General features: G+C 42.4%; 2 protein-coding genes across 2 annotated transcripts; one reads left to right on the forward strand and one right to left on the reverse strand.

The window, feature by feature from the left end:
• Positions 1-1631: 1631 nt before the first annotated feature.
• morn5 (MORN repeat containing 5) lies at positions 1632-16830 on the reverse strand. Its single transcript, XM_031578193.2, has 5 exons — positions 16534-16830; positions 15929-16076; positions 11759-11870; positions 8744-8875; positions 1632-2403 (listed from the first exon to the last, which is right to left on the reverse strand). The coding sequence occupies exons 1-5, from the start codon at positions 16578-16580 to the stop codon at positions 2315-2317; spliced, it is 528 nt and encodes a 175-aa protein (XP_031434053.1). The 5' UTR covers positions 16581-16830; the 3' UTR covers positions 1632-2314.
• Positions 16831-16866: 36 nt separating this feature from the next.
• Positions 16867-20112, forward strand: ndufa8 (NADH:ubiquinone oxidoreductase subunit A8). Its single transcript, XM_012821192.3, has 4 exons — positions 16867-17035; positions 18091-18254; positions 19427-19592; positions 19810-20112. Exons 1-4 carry the CDS (start codon positions 16985-16987, stop codon positions 19945-19947), a joined length of 519 nt encoding a protein of 172 aa, XP_012676646.1. The 5' UTR covers positions 16867-16984; the 3' UTR covers positions 19948-20112.
• The last annotated feature ends 3491 nt before the right edge of the window (positions 20113-23603 follow it).

The following is a 23603-nucleotide window of genomic DNA, read 5'->3' on the forward strand; positions in this document are numbered from 1 at the left end:
GTTGTTCCTACTCTACAGAAATGATTCCAATATTTCACACGTACAACACTCTAAAGTCAGGGACATTGGTGTGATTTTATTTCACAAATTATGTCAAAGGTAGTGAATTAGTTATTCAGTATTTATTGCAAAACAGTATATATTTTCATCATGACGAGTGAGAGCATATTTTCCTTCATGTATGTCCTCTATGATGTTATATACTCAGAACGCATCGTTAACGCTTTTGCTAACATTTTGAGAGGGGAATATGCCATGACCTGTCACGAGAAGAAAATGAATGACTTCACATGGCGGGGTGCGGTGCACAATAGAGAAACAAAGTAACTGGGAGAGTGAAAGAGAGAGAGAGAGAGAGAGAGAGAGAGAGAGAGATCAGCTTCCTACCTTCTTGGGAAATCTCTTCATCAAAGAGCTCTCCAAGAGTGTGTAAAAAAAAAAGACTGTTACATGTAAAATTTACATGTAAATTCATGATTTATGTGGTGTTTCTTTTTTCTATATGAGCAGGATGTATGTCCATGTGTCTGCCGTAATACCTGCAAGTGTCCCCGTTTGTGTTGCCCAAAAGGGGAAAGGAAAATGTGGTACAATCCCTCCCAGACTGGGCATGTAAATATACGTCGTTACCAGCCGTTACAAGAGGTCAAGTCAGAACCTGAACTGTGAACTTTGTTTTTTCGGCTTCAAGGAATGATCCCGTTTTTTCGAGAGTGGACTTGAGAACTCTCGTTCTTGTATTTATTAAGGCAGGCAAAAACCGTCAAGCACTTTTTTTCCTCTGAAATTTGGCAACTCTAAAAACTCTGCTAAAATTGTAAAAGGTGGAAGAAAACAAAGATAAATACAAACTGTGTATGGAAATTGTTTTGTGTAATAAATGCAATAAATAATTCTTTCAATTTCAATTGTTTTCCCCTTGTTATTGTGTTAACAAGTTAAAAATGCAATGACTACAGTGCAGATTAGTTAACTCTGTTAATTTCAACATAAACCCACCACAAATGCATGCAAGTATACATAAGCATTCAGAAAATTAAACATTTCATAAACACCGCTTATCCCAGTGTGTGTGTGTGTGTGTGTGTGTGTGTGTATGTGTGTATGTATGCAAGTCTATTGAGGATGTGTTCCACTCTCATTTGCAAGTGTCTGTATGATCATGTACATTCAGATGTCTCGGATGTGAGCTGGTGTATGCAGTTTAAAGCGTGTGTGTGTGTGTGTGTGTGTGTGTGTGTGTGTGTGTGTGTGTGTGTGTGTGTGTGTGTGTGTGTGTGTGTGTGCTTGATGCAGGACAGGAAGCAATCACAGGCCAATGGCTGAGCTGGCAGGCTCTTTACGGGTCAGTGTGCGCTGTAATGGCCCCAGCACTGACTGATTCCACCGCCATCACATACAGGAAGTCACTGTCAGGCTGCATCACTGGTCTGCTCTCCCATCCTGGATTCTGTTTCAAGAATGCTCACTGCTACGGAATTTCTCCTGTCCATATGCAGACTGTCATGTACACACACACACACACACACACACACACACACACACACACACACACACACACACACACACACACACACACACACACACACACACACACGAGCATGTGCACACTCACACAATACACACAGACATGCACAAACACACTGAGCAAAGGAACGTACCGTAAGGTAGTACCTGGAATGTATGGTTATGTGGTTTCTCTCACAGACCCCATCATTTTCAGTGTAATATATTCCCTCCATGTTTGATTGTCATACACTGACAGCCTTAAAGTTCTGGCAGAAGCTACCTGACTCTCACAGTAGGCACTTTAATCAAGACACACAACTGGAACAATCAGATTCTGTCTGTCACTGATTGCACTGACCAATGACCTTAAAATGCACTATATGGACTGATATGAAAAATAAGTCAATCAGCACCAGTCAGTACAAGTCAATTGGGTTAAAAAAAAAAAAAACATGCATGTGCAATACGTATTTGGTATTACTATGACAATGTACAACTTGCGCCATAGTTCATTTATTATTTGTCTTATATTTTCAAGATATATGCTGGTCGTAGTACTCAATTTGTTCTCAAATTTGAAGTTCCAAACACTCTGAAATTTCATTAAAACCTAAGCAATGATCAAGTTTCTTGCGCGCATCTTCAAAATAGCAATTTGAAATCACCTATTCTCTTCCGAGTCCTCCAATGCAATTATAGGCCTATTATCTTTGGCAGTTGCTAAATTTATTAGCTCAAATAATTGTTGTCCATTTATCAAGGTATGTCTGCATATATTTCATTTTTTAAAAGAGTCTTTATTCTATTAGAGATCAGATGTGTAATTCCTTTGTCCAACGATCTCATCCCAGCTCTTCCGACAATTGCGCACTATCCACTCGTGTTCTTTGTCATCTGCAAAAGAAATAAGTGAATGTAGTTGTACAGATAGATGCACATACAAGAAAAAAAAGCACAAAAACCCAAACGCTGACATTAACATACAACCATAACCTAGAGACACACGGACAAACCGACAGAGAGAGAGAGAGAGAGAGAGAGAGAGAGAGAGAGAGAGTTTCCTACATTGCCTGGAGGAAATTGCAGGGAATAAATCCCTCCGTTGCACCAGTTGATCAGATTGAGACATAGAAACTATCAAATGGGAAATGCAAATATGCTTAAAAACCAATTTAGGCCTACAGAAAACGACTTTGTGAATGATTAAAAAAAAACAGATCAACAACAGTGGATAATACGCTGCGTTTTAAAATGGGATCTGTTAATTGCGGAGCGAGAGGTAGCTTTTCTGGTGGTGCCGAATCGGATCGCGCAGCTGCACGCACTTGAGCGCTCACCCCTGGGAACAAGGCAAACTGCGCCTATTGTGGGGAACAGGTCTTCTACTCCACTCTGATTGTCGGTAATTGCACGCAATGGCCCTAAACGCTCTCTCTACTCGCCTCTCGCCACTTCTACCTGGCTCACGCATGTAGCAATTGGAAAAATCTTCAGACCGGGGCTTGCATGGTGGCAGCTGCATGCTAACGACGCGTCATCTCCACCTTCATTCTGGCACTATCACACCTCCCTTCCTCGCCACAAAGGAGGTCACTCTTGAGAATAACATTTCATCACAATTTTAAACCAATTAATACCGCGCAACCAATCGCCACTGGTCAGGGTCTAACGACAATTGCCATTTCCTCAAGCCACGCATGGTAATTAGGACAAATTCTCATTTTCATATTTCCTGTAAATTGCCCTCTCAAGACTGATCGTCGCCCCTCCTGGATCTGCTACATTCATGGTCTTAACACAATCCCGTCTAAAGGCACAGGTGGCTCCATGGTTGACATGCAATTTGAGGTTGCTGGACGTTTAATGTCCCGACCGTGTATTTTTCTATGTGCTGTTTCAATTAGAATTATAATAGAACTATGTATCCTCTAAAACGGATCATAAAACACACAAAAAAAAATCCGAGTTTCTCCCTAGATTTCATTCACTCCTACTGTATCAAACTGCAACAGTGTTCTTTGCTGTAGCCAAGGGGAGAGTGAGGGGAAACGATAATGGCACCTTGTTAAAAGTGTTTATCTTAATCCCTAAAATACACTCAAAAGGAAAAGTGTTTCCTTCCAAACAGAACTGGACCTGTGATAATGGCTCCGAGATAGACTGCTGTTTTTTAATGCCATGACAAAGAGCTTATAGTAAGTTCAGCAGGCAGATATGTAGATATAGCTTATGAACAAGGGATAGACGTATTTACTTGTTTTTTTTTCTCAGAGCAGGTCTCTGTTACGATCACTGATACCATCTCTGTCAGGCCTCAGTTCATCTCACAATGGAGTGGCAGTGGCTCAAGATAAGGGTGTTTTCCTTGGCAAAAGGATATTTTGTATGTGAACCTTTGCAAGTTTCAAAGGCCCAATTATTCCAGAAACAGGAAACCACAACAAACAATAGCAAGGGGGCCTCTGGCCAGTGACGGTGATGGCAGCCAGAGCCAAACAGACAGTAGTTATGACTGTGAGAAGATACCGATTCACAAGGCTGCTTATTTTTCCATTTTCATTTTTAAATGTAATTCTGTAATCATCATGCCCCCATTTAATACTGAAATTCTTGAAATGTTACATTTACATATTTCTCTCAGCAGTGGTCCCGAGTCTGAATGTGTGATTCGATCTGTGCAAAACACATCCTCAATTAATCAGGTAACCTCCCACTCTTCTCCTGGACACAATTTCCAAAAAATGTCTTCGTCTGCGGGAGGTCTGGTGGAGTGGGGACGAAATCACTGTCGATCATCGCCACCTTGGCTCACAGCGGTTTCTCTGCCGCGCAAGACGCCTTCTGAAGTCCCTGGAACTCGTAATCCGCCAAGCCCCCTTCCTGGGGTTATTAAAGAGGCTACATCCAGGATAATGACACGGGCTTGGCGACAACTGTTCTCAGTTAACGAGATCTTTAATTCTCACTGGCCTCTTAAAAAGACCCTGCAAAGGCACTGACTCTCTTGTGTTACTGATTTTTTTTTAGGCAAATTGTTGAATTGTTGAATTGTTGAATTGTTAAATAACTAATTGATCAAATAAAAAGTCTCCTAATGAGACTGATAGTAAAAGTAGAGAAAGGTGGACTTCAGACCATTATTATTACTACAGCCATTAATAATAAGCTAACCATATTGCTATATAATAATGGCCCATGCTGCTATATAATAATAGCCTTATACACAGAACCTTCTGCCTGAAATATAGGTACATAATGTGTCCAGATACAGTGCAAATGCTAATGCTTCTTAAAAGTCAGTGTGGTTATCATCTAAATGTATTTAACGCACATTGTACAGACGAGTATCTAAAGCTGATGTGCACTCATCATTAGGCGGAGTGGGATGGAGTTAATTAGTAAGTAATGGAGACGCTGATGAGCAGAGCGACCATGACATCACTGTGGCCCAGTGGATGACTCTCCTGGCAGCAATCAACAAAGACGGAGACAAGCGCTCGATGCTCCACAGGCTGGCTGGAATCTCTCGGGCTAACCAAATTAAGGGGTGAAATCAGCTATCAGATAGTGCATCGTTAAACAAGTTCATCGTTCAGCAGAATGGCTTGGCTTTCTTTGTGGTTAAATCCACTGAATACAATAGCTCCCTCCTTTTCATTTTTCAGAGATTCACAGATTAAAAAAAAAAAAAAAAAAAACAGGTATTAAAAATGTTACGTGTTCTGTGTCGCCCCGTGAGGTAAGGCAAGCTGTTTTTCACGGTTTACCCGTCGCGATGGACCTTTGATGGGCAGCACGGATTCCTGACCATCCCTAACCTCTCCTCTCCAGCCCCCCCAACCCTTTGTCTCGTCAGGTGACCTGCGGGGTTCTGGCTGCCATAAAGAGATTTTTTTTTCTGGCAGCGCCATCCTCCCATCGCCCCCTTCATCGTGTTATTTTCAGTTCAGCCGTTTCGCCTCTGGCCTGAAGCCTGGGCATTTCCTCAGCTCTTCCTGCCCACTTCCCGAGGCAGCTCCCTGGGCCCTCTCCCCTCAGCCATCCCTGCCTCTCTTCCCCTTCAACCCCGTTCCATCCCCCCACCCCCTCGCACCCCCCCCCGTTACGGCCACACTCTTCCTCCCCTCCCAGAAAGGTGCTCCCTCGGGGGGAGTCCAAGTTCCTCTCCGGTGTCCAGCGAGTGTCTGTTACCTTTGTGCACTTCTCCGTCCTGGAAGGACGCCATTGGCAATAAATTCTGTCTTCACACCCACTCTGACAAATGTACCTTCACCTTCGCGAGAGATAAAAATAAATCCTGACGACGCATGCCAAAGAATTCTCGGCACACAATGCAGCCATACGTGATGAACCGAGCATGTGCAACCAAGATGTCTGCCTGGCTCCGAGGAGCGGTCCGGGTTGGGTTCTCTTTGTGGTCGTCTCCTAATGCAGCAGAGGCCTGTTGGGTGTATCACTTTAAAGGCTATTAGCTGCAGTAGTGTCCTACAGTAGGCACACAGTTTAGGACGCTAACCCTCCGAAGCGTGGTCACACAAACAGGCGCGTGCTCAGGCAGATGCCCTCCACTGACACTCAGTGTTTCCTGGGAAACAATAACACACCGCCAGACAGGGGGAAAACAGCGGATGGACAGGATCCTGATTTTGCCATTACTCTGTCAGTCAAGCTCTTAAACTCCCATCTCAGCGCTGGGTTCACTTCAGATAACACTCTAAAAGAGACACACGCACACACACACACACACACACACACACACACACACACACACACACACACACACACAGACACACACACACACACACACACATACACTCTAAAAGACACACACACACACACACACACACACACACACACACACACACACACACACATACACTCTAAAAGACACACACACACACACACACACACACACACAGACACACACACACACACTCTCTAAAAGACACACACACACAGACACACACACACACACACTCTCTAAAAGACACACACACACACACACACACACACACACACACACACATACACTCTAAAAGACACACACACACACACACACACACACACACACACAGACACACACACACACACACTCTCTAAAAGACACACACACACAGACACACACACACACACACTCTCTAAAAGACGCACACACACACACACACACACACACACACACACACACACATACACTCTAAAAGACACACACACACACACAAACACACTCTAAAAGAGTACCCCAAACCCTCATGTGGAACATTTAACCCTACTCTTGGGGCAGAGAGGAAATGTTTCACTGCAACACAGTCACATTCCCACTCATTTCCCCCTTACTCCCTGACACTCACTGACTTTATACCAGCTGGCACTAGATGCCAGTTCCTTCTTAAGTTCTCTTTTAACCTCTCATTGTAAACGTTTTAACAGTCTGTAAGTACTTCTGGGACCATAACATAATCCCACACTGTACAGTATTCCTTCATGTGTATGTTTGCACATGTGCAAGCATGCAACATACTATGCTAAAAGTATTTATACTTCAGGCGCTTGATGCCTTCTTGCATTTATTTGCCTATGTTAGAATTTTTTTAATCATTGTTTTATAAAAAAAAAAACATACTTGCATTTGAGACAGGAAGCTACTGAAGATGTAAACAACCATCACATTTATTGTTTGTTTGTTTTTTTTAACATAATATTTTTCACAAGTTTTTTTTTTTTTCGGCATAAAGTTGGTCCATGCTGACACTGTATTTTTTCTATACATCACTGAGAGAGCGAGAGCAAATGAAAACCTCCTGCACTAGCGGCCCTTTCGGACAGCTGTGGAGGATGTGCATGTCGTCCCAACTTATTGTCTGCCCATACATGTGAATAAGGTTTGCACGCTCTGGATCGAACTGCGATGACGGGAGGGGTTAGTAATGTATATCATGTTGCACATGGCTCTTCTGGACAGGGTTTACTAAACTATGAGCTTTGAATCACTGGAAACTCACTCCTGCCAGTCAGTATGAATGGGGGGGGATATACCACACACCTGGACATGAGGCAAGTGGTTGTGTTTGTGTGTGTGTGTGTGTGTGTGTGTGTGTGTGTGTGTGTGTGACTTGACCTATAGCCAGTATTCGAAAATGTTTTGCTTTCCTTTGTGTATCTTTGTGGTGTGTTCAAACAAAATGCGTAACAATAACATTTGTCTTCGAACCCATGTTAAAACATGAGGTTTATCAACTCAGCATGAATAACCACACCCATACACGCACACTGTGCGTACGCACTCACACACACACACACACACACACACACACACACACACACACACACACACACACACACACACACAGAAGAGAGAGAGCTTCCTCTCACCCAACCCAACCCAACACAAAGACCATCGACTGCAACCACAAACCTTTCTTGTTCGCTCTTGGCTGATTCTGTGCTGGGGAGAGTGCCTACGAGAGCCAAATTCCCATTTGAAGGGCTGACATAATCAATTCACTTCAAGACAAAGGCACCACACCATGCGCGGGGTGGATGGGGGGGGGAAATGTTTCGGATTTTCCCTCCTGATCAGAATTAAAATGGCTACAGCCAAGAGACTTGGTTGACTGTGTGAGAAAGAGAGGACCTACAAAAATGTTATCGTGTCATCATAAATCTCAACATAATCTCCAATTAAGTGCTATCTGCAAGTATTACGATGATGTATTTCTGCCATAATGTCTTTTCTTCACCCTCCTGTTTTCCATTCACCAGAGCCAGTGATGGGCTCCAAATTTAGACAGAGCATCCCGACTTTCAGAGGCACTGAATGTGGCCTTCATGATGCCGAGCGAGATGAGAGCACGGGTCACATGGGCATTACACGGCAAAGGGATTCAAAACAAAATGCTTTCCAATTTGGGTTGTTTTCAGCAAAACTTTGAGTTCCAGTTTGAGTGTTCTGCAGCCATTTCTCTGGTTTGAACTAAATCAAGAATGGGTTGATAATGTTTTAAAAAAATATATAAAATTATAAATGAAAGTCCTATCCTTACATAAAATGATAAATAGGCTTTAGCACTAGAAAAAAAAACCCACCTGAAAACCACAACCATCTGCACCTTTGGGTTCTCAAAAATGAATGGAAATATGTGGGGCTGTTATTTTACAAGGATGGAATCTAAAATAAATGACAATTTGTGTTTGAAGTTTGAACTTCGGTGTATGCTTGAAGCTCAGTCTGTCTCACCTGCATTCCTGAGGAAGTTTTGGTGATAGTCCGTAACAACTCTGGTCGTGGGATCATAGAAGCCGTCTCCGCAGTCATAGCAGCCATCAGGGATCACTCGTGGGGGGACCTGGTTGGTCAGTTGGGACTCTCCTATAAAAACAAGCAATGACATCAGAACAAGTCCTGCTGACAACCACTTAGCCATAAGCAATAATATGCAGAAACAAATTGTCACAAAATAAAATAATATGGAGTTGAATATCCTGTAAGTCACATAAAGTTGAAATCCAAATTCCAAGAAAATTGCAGGAAAACAAATAGTCTAATAAAATATTCAGAAAAAAAGTATATTTTACAACACAAAGTTGTAAGGTAATCTCATTATTTATATTTAGCAGACATTGTGAAAAACATCACGTTCTTCATGCTTCCACACATACTTGGACGTGTTGAGAGATACTTATTTATTTATTTCAAGTTATTAAATGATATGACGGGTGACATAAAATGAACACCCCTTTGAAGCTATTTGTTTCCTAGTCATGCCTATAAGCATGCTTGGCAAATAGCTAACCGCTAGAGTCTCTCTGCAATGGAACACGAATCATAATTTCATTTACAGAACTATTCTCGTTGGTTAACTCGAACATAACATTAGAAAGGGGTTGACTGAAGGTAAAACCAAGCCTAAAGTTCAAGTTATTGGATTAACTAACTGAAAGGCTATTGGCGTTCTTGAATTGAGATTTTTAATGTGAATGCCAGAGAAAATAACAGGCTGGGAAAATGCTTTCATCTGACCTATAATTAAGGGCCGTGTCACGGTCCTGCATTGCAACACGACGCATAAACCATTCTGTTGTCTCTTCCTTCTATTCTTTTCCATTATCTCTCCACAAAAGCTATTTAGACAGTTTTCACTCAACGCTTGCAGTCCGCGATTCTAAGTCAACGCACTTTTTGATCAAAATCAAAAAAATCCTCTAGCTCTCCGTTCAGTGTTTGTTTGTCAAATAAACTCCTGTGTTCGTAAACAGTTCTCTGTAAATGGGAAACCAAACATAGTGGCTCATACTAAGTCATAAACAATTCCATCCAATCAACACAGTGCATCAACAGCATGGGAGGGAGGGGTGTAATTTGATTGGCTGTTGAGCTCCAATATCAGAAACCTTTCGCGAAACCAAAACCGAATCACAGGCTGCATCTTTAAATCCCTTCCTCTTGAGGCATTCTCTTCAGCATTGGCTCCAGAGCTCCAAGCATGAACATGATCACTGCTGCAAACAAGTGCACATCTAACATGCACCTGTACTGTCTCTATCAGACAACAGTGGATTCCAAATGATGCCATTATTTCTCACGTGACAAACCACACAGTTTATCAGTAGGGAGGAGAAATGTCTCCTCATGGGGTGGTTTGCGTGTGATTCTTCTGTCACAAGGCATGTGTAAAATTAGAATCAGAATTAGAATCGTCCAGCCAGAAAAGACTGACTTGCATGCGTACACAGCAACACATACACAACCAAACACAAAAAAAGAGAGACAGAGGGGGAAAAAAATGATCAATGGACACGTTCAGCCTCTCCACTCATTCTCAATCTGCAGAGGCAAAGAAGGGGTTGGAACCAAAAGCAGTTAGCTTCAGGAGCTTCATGGAAGGGAGTGATGCAATGACTTTCTCATTATGACTTGCTCTATCACCACACACACACACACACACACACACAAAGGCAGACACATTCCACAACTGAAGTGTCTGAACATCTATCTATTTTCTGGTCTACCCATTCTACCCGGTGGTCTACTTTCACCTGTACCAAACATGGATGTGCACCGTTTCATTTTTTGTTTTTACTTGTAAAAGCTGTTGCATTTCAGCACATTTTAGACTAGAAACATCTGGTGTAACAGTTTGGGAAGCTGCTTATTAGTGGCGTAAAACCCGTCACTTTGAGATTAATTGCTGATACAGACTAAACAAAAACACTACAGGGCAACCTCAGGATTCAGGAGACGTTCTAAGCCCAGAATAGGCCTTGCATTCAGCATGATTCATTTTTCCACCAGGCCCTATTTTTATTATTGTCAAAAGTAACATGATTATTTAGTTTTCAACTCCGGGAGTTACATAATCTATGACTTAAGCCGTATCGTGTCCACGAGAAAAAGGCACACGAGCACTGCGTCTGGCATCCTCTCAGACTGACATAGTTTGAAATGTACGCAAACCCCGGCTCGGTGGGAAGATGACTGCGGTCCAAATAGATTGAACTCATTTACAGCAAAAACACAAGCAATGGGAGTGGATGAACACACTAGATAAGGTAGGACAAACACACACAGAGACAAACATAGTAGACTCTTCCCAGCGTCCCCATATGTTGTTGATTTAAACAGCTGTACAGTGTCATGAAAAAGACAAGTACAAAAAACACACGCTTGATTAAGACATATTAGGGACAATCTTGTGGCCCTACAAATGCATCACCCTACCTTCAAAAACACTTCCATCAGAAAGTCCTGCATCCACGGTGGACCAAATGCACACTTAAGACGGTACTAATGAGATAATGTGTGATAACAAGCATGAGAGTAATTAGCCTATAAATAAGCAAAGGAGTCGTAAAAGTGAGACCCTATTTCAGTCTAACTTTCTAACAGTCTATCACGTTACCACTGAGACTGTCTTGCTTTCAAATAAAAACTGTATTGGCAACATTGTGATGTCATACCCAAGTTGATTTTGGCATTCAAAGTCTCTGCTTACTTGCATGAAGCACTGCATCAAAGGAGGGCTTGCATTGCCTAAACCTTATTTTAAAATGATTGTTTCCCATCACTGAGAAGGTGCTCAAAAGTGCTTAGATTCTACAATCTAAAAATGTGCAATTGTGATCTATACAAATGATAGTAAATAGCAATTTAAAAAAAAATATGGGTTTAAACATGCTGAATTTCTATGTCACTTGTCTTTTAAATAAAGTGCAGAGACTGACTGCAGAAATCTGTTGTCAAGTGGCAGCATACCTGCAGGTCTCAGCCCATTGCACCTCTCGGTGTAGAAGCGCCTGTCATAGCCATCACAGAAGTCCCAGTTGTCCTCCTCGTACTCTAAGCCATCTGAGAAAGTATACTTTCCCTGAAAAACACAACTGCCATGTGTGATGTTATCATAGATATGATAGATATAGTTTAGAATCTCCATCTCCATCTCTTTCCATATGGCTACCACTGGGCAAACGATGATACATGCATCTTGATTTCTCTCCCTATAGTAGGAGTTCTCTCTCTTCTCTCTCCCTATAGAAGGCCTTTCTTCTCTTCTCTCTCCCTATAAAAGACCTTCTCTCTCTTCTCTCTCCCTATAAAAGACTTCTCTCTCTTCTCTCTCCCTATAGAAGACCTCTCTCTTCTCTCTCCCTATAGTAGGACTTCTCTCTCTTCTCTCTCCCTATAGTATAGTCTCAATTCAATTCAATTCAATTCAATTCAATTCAATTCAAAAGGCTTTATTGGCATGACTGCATACAACACAACGTTGCCAAAGCATGTTTACACAAAATGTACAATCGCAATTGACATAAATAAATAAAAAACAACAATAAGTTATAGATGGTAACAATGTGGTATATAAACATATAACAGGTTTATTGTTAATTATTAAACATTAAATATTAGTTATGTGGAACAGGGGTTCACATTACTGTGGAGCTCATGGCAGGCTGATACATATTTTGCTGCCAGTCTACAGGAGTCCTCCCTCTCTCCCAGTAGAACTGAGAGTCTGTCCAGATAATTTAGATGGTGGAATTCTGGGAATATTTGTGTTATTTTGTCAAAATAATGGTCTCTAAGACTTCGGTTATGGTTGCAGTGAATCAGGAAGTGTAGCTCCGTCTCTACTGTTCCCTGGTTAGAGAAGGAGCACAGCCTTCCCTCTCTGGGCAGCCAGGTCTGTCTGTGCCGGCCGACTTCTACTGCCAGGTTGTGCTCACTCAGTCTGTATTTAGTTAAAATTTTCCTCCGTTTTTTATCAGACACTGTGGTCAGGTAGGTTGCCACGGTGTACTGTCTGCTTAGTGATACATATGTTTCTAATTTGTTCAGGGATTGCGTTAGTTTTGCCCAGTGATCTCTATATTTTACTTTTTCTTTCATAATGATTTGGTTGGGTCTGATTATCTGAGATCTTGAGTTTTGAGGCTGAGGTGGTCGTCGTGTAATGACCTGGGTGGTTGATGGTTCACCCAGCCTCAGGACAAGTAAGCAGAGGGGACTCCTTTGTGGGTTCAACTCCTGGCAGCATAGGGCTTTGTAGGAAAAGGAGAGTGGGTCACTTGTTTTAATATGATTCCAAAAATGTAGGGCTCGTTTTTGGATATTTAATATTAGAGGGTATTGGCCTAATTCAGCTCTACATGCAGAGTTGGGAGCTTTTCTATGCACTTGGAGGATACTCTTGCAGAACTGTAGGATTTAAATTGCGTGTTTGTCCCATTTTCTCCAATCCTGTTGAATTTGTGTACCCCACACCTCGCTGCCATATAGTGCAATGGGTTCGATGATAGATTGGAACATTTTGAGCCATGTTGTTATTGGTAGTTCAATTTGTATAGATTTTTTGATGGCATAGAAAGCCCTTTTTGCTTTGTCTCTCAATTCATTCAAAGTTAAAATGACCTGTGTTTGAAATTTTTAGTCCTAAATATGTATAATTTGTTGTTTGTTCAATAGGGTTGTTTCCAATTGTGAAAATAGTGTTGTCTCTCTGTGGCCTATACCTTTTTTTTTTTTAAATTAGTACTTTTGTTTTGGGTTGATTTACTGTCAGGGCCCAGGTTTGACAGTATTTTTCTAATTCTGACAGGTGTTGCTGTAACCCCTCTTTTGTGGGAGACAGTAGGACCAGGTCATCAGCATAAAGCAGACATTTTATTTCAGTGTCTTGTAGTTTCAGGCCAGGTGCAGGGGAGGTCTCTAATTGTTTTGACAATTCATGTATGTATATATTGAATAATGTGGGGCTAAGGTTACAGCCCTGCCTTACTCCACGTCTCTGAAAGAAAGATTCTGTTTTCTTTGTTCCAATTTTAATTGAGCACTTCCCTAAGTGTACATTGATTTGATCAGATCGTACGTTTTCCCTCCGATACCACTTTCAAGTAATTTTAGGAAAAGGCCGTTGTGCCAGACTGAATCAAAGACTTTTTGAAAATCCACAAAACAGGCATAAATCTTTGTATCTTCTCTCTCCCTGTAGTAGGACTTTTGCCTCCAATGTGGATGGCCATGTCCATTGTTTTCCACTATTATAACTACTGTTACATACATATACATATATAACACAATCTGTTCCATTTCCAATTCCATTCTCTCATTATGTCTTCTAACGCCTCTCTCACTTTAGACTCCATTTTATCATTTTGGTTATACGCAGGAAAAGATGTTAAATTATCAGTTGCGCTATTAGTTGTGGATTTTCCACAGCGGCCAATGCATTCACTGTCACTGTACTCATACGCAACATAACAACTGTCCAACCATAGATCCTGTGCTGCATGCAAGGCATGTTGTACCCAGGATCTGTAACGGCACTCCTTCACAGTAGAACATGCACTGTCTGTCTGTAGCCCACCTCTGCTAGAATAGAACCTGAGCAGCAGGATAAATCAACATTGATACAATTCCATTCCTTGACTTCAGAGGCCCCTGGCCATCTAACCTTTGGTTTCTGCCCACTACATGTTTCCTTCTTAGTCTGCTTGGTTTGTCCGTGCTGTTCGCCATCTGCATGATGCCCGTCTTTCGGTGCAAGAGTGCCAGGTCCTCCTTCCACTGTAGCGGGCGTGCTGATATCCTGTGGTCTTTGGTGCTCAACCCGCCACTGGACTTCAACCAACCGACCTGAGCTACTCCTTAACAAGTAGTGCTCAATGCGGGGCTCATGAACTCCTTCATCCAGGCATTTCTTCCTTCTCTGGAAGGAGTTTCCTTCCTCCACCCACATATACAAACCTGAAGAGCTTTCCCTCTTATTCCCCGAACTGGTCCTATCCGTGTTCACCCCCTTTCTCATAGTCTAAGCCATGCCAAAGTCCAAAGCCATGTGGTCTGCCTGTGAGACATGATCCACTCCTGCTCTTGCTGACTCTAGTGATATTCTGTCTGTCTGTCTGTCTGTCCTTCTGTAGCTTACTTGGGTGCATCTTCTTGGCTGTATTTGCCACAGATTATGCTGCTACAAGTTGCTAGCCCAGAGCAGTCCCAGTGCGGTCGATTCCCTCCTGCCAGCCGTCTTTCCAAGCCATCACATGGTCTTTCCCCTTGTTGTCACAGTCAATGCACAGTAGACGCTAGGCACTCCAGACAGGTCATTTTAGTTAAACACAGGAAAAGCTGAAGAATTGCTTGTGCTATTGGTGGGGAACTTCCCACAGCGGCTAAAGCTTTCACTGTCACATGTGAGTATTCATACCCAACAACCCAACCTAACCAATATAATAATATAATAACCGTCCCACAATAGATCCTGAGCAGCAGGAAACACCAACACACAACTGGCTTGTGACGAAGTTTTACCACTCATTGCCCACAAGGCATCACACACCTATTTGGATTGCCAGCCTAACTTCCTCTACTACAATGATCACAATCATCCGCTCATTCTGTTAATAGGAGCCCTATGAGTACAGTACAACCCTCAATATGTTGTATGACCATTATAATTGCATGCTGGCATTATGAACAACCTATATACCCACTAAGCTGTTCTACAACCAATATTTTGAATGCTGTTTGAATGTTTCTCTCCATTTGTATCCACTATCAATCTTGTATACATCATGTATATACCATCTCGCATGCATCATGTATATACCATCTTGTATGTATCATGTATATACCATCTTGTATGTATCATGTAATCCGTTATGTATATATGCCGCATGTATGCTAATCCTGATGTGTGTATGAATTTACAGTATGTGCTTGTTCTGATTCTTTCTCCTCCCTTCTCTTCTGCCCCCCCCCCTCCTTGTTCTCTCTACTCGGACGGCTCCAAGCAGATTCCTGTTAAAAGTGAGTTTTTCCTTGCCACCATCACCGTAGTGCTCGCTCTAGGTGGTTCAGACTGGGCTTTATAAAGTGCCTTTCGGTTGTGATTTGAAAGGTTATTGGCGCTAAATAAAATGTACTTGCCTCCTTGGACAGTCCTTTGTCCCATGTTGCCTCATATTTACTTCCATTTGGAAAATAGAGCACACCTTTGCCATGGAACACTCCATCTTTCATCTGTCCAACATATCTTGTTCCAGTGGGGAAAGTATACTCTCCTTCTCCCTCCATCCTGAACAGGAAAAAGAAAACAGCCTTTGGAGTATTTGAGCTATTAAGTGTTCAGGAGCAGACGCCGTTACATGGCTGAACGTATTCAAGCGTATTAAAAAATAAGACATTCCTGGCTTGTCTATCTCAGCTACCTAAGGCTATAGAGACCACAGCTTCCATGGACCCACCCTGGCCCAGCTAGCCAATAGCTGGAACTAAATATAAAGAGGCGTATAATGAATATTAAGAACATTTCCCATTAAGTGCACAGTTTATCTTAAAAAATGTAAAGGTAATGTTAGGTTTAGTAAAAACCAGTTTAAATTGCTATACTATAGATAGCTATCGTCAGCTAACTGTGTTTTCAGCCTGCTGCTGCTCATGACTTGAGTAAAGTATATTTAACTGAATCTTTACTGCTATACTTCATTTGGATAAATGGCCTATAAAATGGCAACACAAGTTTTTAAACACACCTGCCATTCTTGTAACTTCCACTGTAACTGCTACCTGTCAACTCCATACTTGCCAAAAAGATTATACCGTGAGGGCTCTGGAGAATCTAGCTTTGCTCTACGTTGTTGATGGAAACCGGTTTCCATGGAAACATCATCACCGCAAAGGACAAATGCATGTTATGCTCTTAATGCACACATACACACAAGTCTTACACGCTATACTATATTTGCAGTATGCGCCACATAACAATTGCCGTTTTAATATTCTAAAACGTTAAGGTTTAAGAACAACTTGGTTATTTTCTTAACAGTGTCGCACCTTATTGCGTCAATGAAGGGCGACTGAAAATTGGCGCATGCGTATTACATTGACCTTCCCTGTGCTGCCGCGTCCGTTTTCAGACGGGGACCTTGGAGTTGTCTTCAGCTCTGGCTTTTTGTGTCATATATTTTGCGTTATAACCGCGCCATGCCCGGTTCCGTTGAGGTTCCGGCGTTGCAGGATCTAACTGTTGACGAAGTGAGTTCAATTCACATGAATATATGTAGCTACAGCTATTACTAACAAGCTTTTGGTTGGTTAGGTTGCTATCTTAGCTACCTATCGCTAGCTAGCTTTCTCAGCGTCTGCTTGCTCGACACAACTGTGGATAAACTTACTTGTGTGCTTGCTAAGTAGTCTAACTAATTGACTCGTTGGCTGTTTTAGCTGTATGGGTTAACATCGTTAATGGATTTGAAGCACCCCAGCTCAAGACTAAGTGACATGCATCGAAAGTAAAGCTATACGATTTGAAAACAAATGGCCCATCAGTTAGCTGGCAGTATGTAAGTAAAAGCCAGTTTACAGCTGACTGGTAGCTTAAAATCGTATATACGCCATTAGCCGATTAACTGACTGTTTAGCTAGCTTGTTACGTGTTAAATCTTGTTCTGGAAAGTTGTGTGATCGTTTATAAGAGTATTGCAGCTTCGGCTTGGTAGGCACCTTGCAACTGCATACCAACAGGCTAGCTGCTGGCTAATCAAGTTAGCTATCTAGCTAGATACGTTAACATTTCAGTTTGCAAACTGTCATCACTTGCTGCCTGCGTGGAGTTTAGCTCTCTCATTTATTATACCAACGTTGTTTTCAGTGAATCACAATGCCGAGATGTCCCCAAACGAGTTTTAGTTTTAAACGGTATTTTATCAATAATACCATTTTATTCTACTATGGTAGGGTTTACTGTTTGAGCCTCTCCTAAACTGAATTTCTACATGACAACGCATGGTTCACCTTTAATTATATTATTAAGCCCTTATTTGTGTTGTTTGTACAAATCAGTTACTAGTTAGTTGGAAAAGATTGTTCATATTTCTCACATCTAGCATATGCAGTGTTAAAAATAATGTGATCAGACCATTGCCTCATTAGTAAAGAGACATCATAAAAGCTTGTTATTTGAATGCATTGGTGAAATGGCTCCCTCTAGTTATCACCTTTGAGAGCCCCCAGTGAATGTCATCGGAGGTGACATTCCTCGTATAATATCACAGAACTTATTCTATACCTGGTCTTCCCTCCCGGAACAGGTAAATGTGTCCTCAGCAGTGCTGAAGGCGGCTGCCCATCACTATGGCTCCCAGTGTGACAAAGCCAACAAAGAGTTCATGTTGTGTCGGTGGGAGGAGAAAGATCCCAGGAAGTGTCTGGAAGAAGGAAAGAAGGTCAACGAGTGTGCTATTAACTTCTTCAGGTGAATACAATACACAACAGTGCCAGTGTGTGCTAGAACAGTGCCAGGGTGTGCTAGAATTCATGTTGTAAGTCTGTCAAAATACACCGACTCTTCTGGCCCCACAATTATGTCTCTCCATTGCAGCGATAATTGTGACCTAATTTTTTGGTACTTCTGACTCTTGCATAAACAGTCCAATGTATGATGTTTTGACATCATCTTTTAAATTTGTACTGGGGAACTGTTATGACCTTGCTTTGTAATGTGTTAACTGCATATCACAGATACCGGGTAGACCACTTTGCATCATTCTTATCAGCAGCAATAACACACTACAATAAGCAGATTGATGTATTTATGTATAATGCTTGTTGCAACAGCATTTATCATTCTTATCAGAAGCAATAACACACTACTAGAATGCTTGTTGCTTTGCCTCCCATGGTACATACGGCATTAAAGACGTAGATATTTCTTTTAATCATCAGTTTGATTTGGGGGAATGTAAACAGGTTTGTTTTAGCCTCCTTGGCCACAGTAGTGTTTAATCATTGTGGCTCTACCCTAATGGCTCAGTGTGACGCCTCTGCAGCGGACTGGTGTCTGTCATTAAGCGGGGCCCCTGGGCTGAGCCTGTGTGTGAGCCATGAATTACGAGGGGTCGCCATTTACCGGGCCGGAACAGATAAACACCCTTAACCGCAACCTAAACACACCAAGTGGCTGCACTGTACGACATATTTTTTAGTAGCGCAGGGTCTTTGGAAGTCTCAGAATTGCATGTGGCTCTTGAGATGTTTATTGCGTCCTAACTGGCACTTCGACTAGTGCGTAACTTGCAATTACAGCAGTTACACTTCTGCACTCTTTCTTTCTTTTTATTTCATTTTGTTATATTTCTAATGTAAAGTAGTATTTATTTATTGTTACACCAGGTTCTATTGCTCGTAGCTTGAATATTCTCTCCCTTGTACGTCGCTTTGGACAAAAGCGTCTGCTAAATGACTAAATGTAAATGTAAAATGTAATATTGCCCACCTGAACACAGACTTTAAATAGTAGCTGTTTCTATTCACAGTAATGTCTTGCTTTGTTTCTTTGAACAGCTTGAAACTGTTAGTGCTTGTCTTGCTCAGACCAAAAGGCTATTCCTCAGTTTTAATCCTCCCATTTTCCATTGTCACCTATAGGCAGATAAAGGGAAACTGCCCAGAGTCCTTCACTGAGTACTGGACTTGCTTGGACTACTGTAACCTCCATGAGCTCCGCCACTGCCGCAAACAGCAGAAGGAGTTTGACAACTGTGTGCTAGACAAGCTGGGCTGGGAGAGACCAGATCTCGGGAACCTCTCAAAGGTGAACTATCCTTGTTTTCAGGAACTACTTTCATCTTCCTCTGTAAACATTGTCAGACGTAAGGTATCGCTTCCCTGTATCAGTTTACAGGTTCAACCATGTGTCCATCAATGTTCTACCTTTCATATGCCAATGCTCTGTCTTTTCTGAAAAGAGTTGACAAGATTTTTTTTTTTTTTTTTTACTTTAGTCTAAACATACTTTTTTTTCTGTCCAGGTGACTAAGGTAGCCACTAGCCGACCCCTGCCTGAGAACCCATACCACTCCCGGGCCAGACCCGAGCCCAACCCCGCTATTGAGGGTCCACTGGAGCCAGCCAAGCATGGCAGCCGAGTGTTTTTCTGGAACTGGTGAAAAGTAAAACGTCACGGTACCATGTCTTGCCTACAGTTAAAATCTGGCTTATACACCATCAGACCACAATGGACAGTGTTGAGAGGTTGAGTCTCCCCTCCCTATGTGTAGACTTGTAAAGAGAGAACAAATTTAACGTGTGGAATAAAAAACTATTAATTTAAATCATATGTGCGTGTTTTTGAAAAACAGATTCTCAGGTGATTTATTTATTTTTTCAGGTAACATGAAAACAATTGATACACTTTCACTCATACCCAGATTTTCACAAATGTAGAATGGAAATATCTTTATCTCTTTCCTTAATTGGCTGCCATGAATAATGTGTTGGTTTTTATCTTAGGGACGATGCAAGCCATACAACATGCTGCATTTTGTCAGGGTTCTTAAGGGGTCAAGGTTCAATCCCCAAGAGTCTTGGCCAATTTTCCCCTTGCAAAGCCCTTTCACTTCCTTCAACATACCCTAAGGGGGACGGTCTGTGTGCAACCTAACTCTCTTTCAAAGACTTGCCCTTTCAGTTCCTGTCCAGTGAACTGCTAAGATCCAGACACCAGCGCAAGTCAATTGGTCCCACTGGCAGCACGAGACCTGTGCTCTGTTGTAACAGGCTTAAAAAATAAATAAACCAGTCTGTTGTAGACGGCGTGCATTTCTGTCAAAGATGGTGGTGAAACGCCTCTGCAAATAATTATGTTGTTGCAGTATGTAAGACATTGTTATACTGGGGGGGGGGGAATAATCTGGAATCCTGCCTCCTGTCTTGAGATGCAAAGCAATTCTTGGAGTTTCCCCTTAGCGAAATGTAATCAAATTAAGTCTTTTTTTTTTTTTCTGTGTGTGTGGGCAGACTTGAGCCCCGAAGTGGGTCTTGCCTCATACTAGTTTGAATGTCATTTCACATAAAACCCCTTTTCTTAGAAGTGCCAGGGCAAACTGATGTCAGCCGGCGGCCCCATGGTGAATTTGTCGTGACGTTTCCTTGGCAAGAAGGGCAAAAGGGTGGGGGTGCAGAGGGCTAGGTTTGTGCCAGCAACACTGACTTACGGCACTGGAGCCTGTTCGGAGCATCAGATCAAACACTACTGCTCCAGCTTGAGCCTCTCGGGGGGGAAAACATCGGATTACGTGGGAAAGAAATGGAGTACAATGTTATTTGTTTACAAATATACAGTTTGCCAGATAAAGTAAATATTGAAATGGCCATTCACGGTTATTCAAATAAATCGCAAGAAAAGCCGCCTTCACCAGATTGGACATATACCCACGTCCTTTCAAAACCAGCTGATCACGTTTTATTAATGTGATTGTATTTAGTCAGAAGTGTTAGTGGTGAGTGATGGTCTGTTTTGTTTTTTAGGAAATCTTTGAGAACATCCGTCTGCCTCCGAAAAACAACATGATTGTCTTAGTAGTCATTAAAACCACTGGTTACCCTGGTTACCCGTCGTTTTTTTTCTGCCACAAAGAGGCCCATGTCCAAATGACATCCAGTCTTGCCAGGAAAGGTAGTGGAATGAGTGTGTCCCCTTGCGTGTGTAGGCCCTCGGATGACGTTTGTAACTAATCGGTTGAAAGACATGCTCCGCTAGCATCACATGTAACGCCGGGGGCCCAGATTGTCTCAGACGCTGTACCATGATGGGGAGAAACGCTAAGTGCTGGTGGTTGGCTCGTGGAGACGGGAGGGAAAAGGAGATCAAATTTAGAAGCAAAAAGGAAATCTGAGGCCGGGGACGTCAAGGCAGTGTGCGCAGAGGATGTGCTAGGGAGTGAGCGTGGACAATAACCTGGCCTCACTGAAATAAAAATAAAACATTTCAGAATCAAACATTTTCTGCACGTGTCATATTGCACATCTTGGATAAGTTACGCATTTGTATTCATGCAAATAAAGTCCTATCACCAAGTGACTACTTGACCATGTATTGGGATACATGATCACAGGATCATGTGGTAATATCGCTTATTTATATAACTACACAAAAAAATGTGAATGCTCAACTCATGCAGGTCAAAAATCACCCCACTCGTTTGTCATTTACTCAAAGACTTTAGCATATATATGGTGGTTTCCCCTCCAGAAAAAAAAAAACCATGGTACCTGTGTGCCTGCAGAGTCTCCAGGCTTGTTTTCGTACGAGTAAAAACCTCCCGTGTTGTCAGAGAGCCAATTTCTGTCCAACTTTGAAAGAGAAAAAGAAAAAGAAAAAATCCCCTCAGGATTCCCTGAGGTGTGGTCTGCTGAGCTGGCTCGTGCAGGAAGTGTCTGACAGCATCGGCTCTGACCTGGCAGCTGAGCAGGGCAGTGGGGGTGGGGGTGGATGTAACTTGGGTTGAGGGTGAGTGGTGAGTTGGGGCAGCAGAGGTGTAAGGGTGGGGGGCCTCAGGCTCGAGGCAGGGCCGGGGGGCTCGTGGCAGGCTTGGCTGAGACCCCCAACACAGGAAAAAGGGGGGGGTCACCATCAGTTGACTCTGCCCTGGCTCAGGAAGCCCAGTCTGGCAGCGGAAAGAAATACAATACAGGACTTTCACAAAGCAACAGCCCGCCAGGGAGTGTGCGGTGCTAAAACACTTAAACAAACCAACTAATACACGCTCCTTACACTGTCAATATTCCCCATTGTTCCCCAAGATTTTGACAGGATCAAATAAATATTTGAGAGACGTGATGGGCATAAACACCGTTGTTACCCAGCTCACTTTTATCTCTCTGTCATCAGGGGCCAAGTGTTTCTGAAAAACACTTTTACCTCCCAAAATGGCAGAGTGCTTCGCAGCAGGAACTGTGGCAAGAACCGGCACTCTATTATTTGGACTAGCGGTGCATGTTGTTCATTTCCTTTTGCCTCAGTCTCTTTGGTGAAGAAAGCTGGCCATAGAAGTAGGTAGTGGATCATAGTACCAGCATGTTAGGGTGCTGAAGTGTATTGGTTTTGGTTGTTTTTTTGTCCACATTGCCGCTCTCTCTTGTCTCGAGTAGTGCTTTCATCTTTACTCTTACCTGCACAGTGCCCGTCAGTAGAGTGTCTCTGAAGTCATGACATAGCCTACATTAAGCATGAATCATCTTTTGGAAGTAGAATTGGTTTATTTCTTTTTTTTTAACATTACTCACAAAATTATAACGAGAAATGGAATCATCCAGTGACATTAGCATTAGTGACAAGACTGTAAGACACCAGCTTGGTGTAAACCACCAAACCCATCCTGTTTCCAGTAGAACATGTATTTTTAGCTTGGTGCCACCATGAGAATGACTCTTGCAGGCCTAGTAGTAGTCATACATAACTGTGATCATTTATTGATCATGCCTGTGGGACAGGTGAACAAACTGTATATCTGGAGCAGGTCCTTTGACACCTTGCCTGCTGAAGTTCCCTCTGCCTTTCACATGCTGTCAGGTATTGTTTGGGCTGGTCGGGTTGAACTTGGCTGAGTGACTTTCTTCTCCAAAAGAGCACGGCCTTCTCGTGGACTTTTAAACTCAGCCAGCTCCGACACATCTTTCAAGCGCTGTGGACGCGCACGGTTCTTCTGAAATAAATAATTTCTTTGGTTTTCAACAAACGTTTCACCAGGAGTCATGAATGACATCTCCATCAATTCCCTGTTATGATATTACACCCCTCAGACCTCCAGTCAGCATGCCTCTT

Source organism: Clupea harengus, chromosome 12 (assembly GCF_900700415.2).
Source record: "Clupea harengus chromosome 12, Ch_v2.0.2, whole genome shotgun sequence".
In the NCBI taxonomy this organism is placed as follows: Eukaryota; Metazoa; Chordata; class Actinopteri; order Clupeiformes; family Clupeidae; genus Clupea; species Clupea harengus.

Coding starts and splice junctions, on each gene's coding strand:
- morn5 (XM_031578193.2), bottom strand. CDS start 16,580: ATGGAGTTGACAGGTAGCAGTTACAGTGGAAGTTACAAGAATGGCAG. Junction 11,871..15,928: donor ACAAAGGACTGTCCAAGGAG/GCAAGTACATTT, acceptor TGTGTTTTTCAG/GGAAAGTATACTTTCTCAGA. Junction 8,876..11,758: donor CAATGGGCTGAGACCTGCAG/GTATGCTGCCAC, acceptor TTGTTTTTATAG/GAGAGTCCCAACTGACCAAC.
- ndufa8 (XM_012821192.3), top strand. CDS start 16,985: ATGCCCGGTTCCGTTGAGGTTCCGGCGTTGCAGGATCTAACTGTTGAC. Junction 17,036..18,090: donor AGGATCTAACTGTTGACGAA/GTGAGTTCAATT, acceptor CTCCCGGAACAG/GTAAATGTGTCCTCAGCAGT. Junction 19,593..19,809: donor ATCTCGGGAACCTCTCAAAG/GTGAACTATCCT, acceptor TTTTCTGTCCAG/GTGACTAAGGTAGCCACTAG.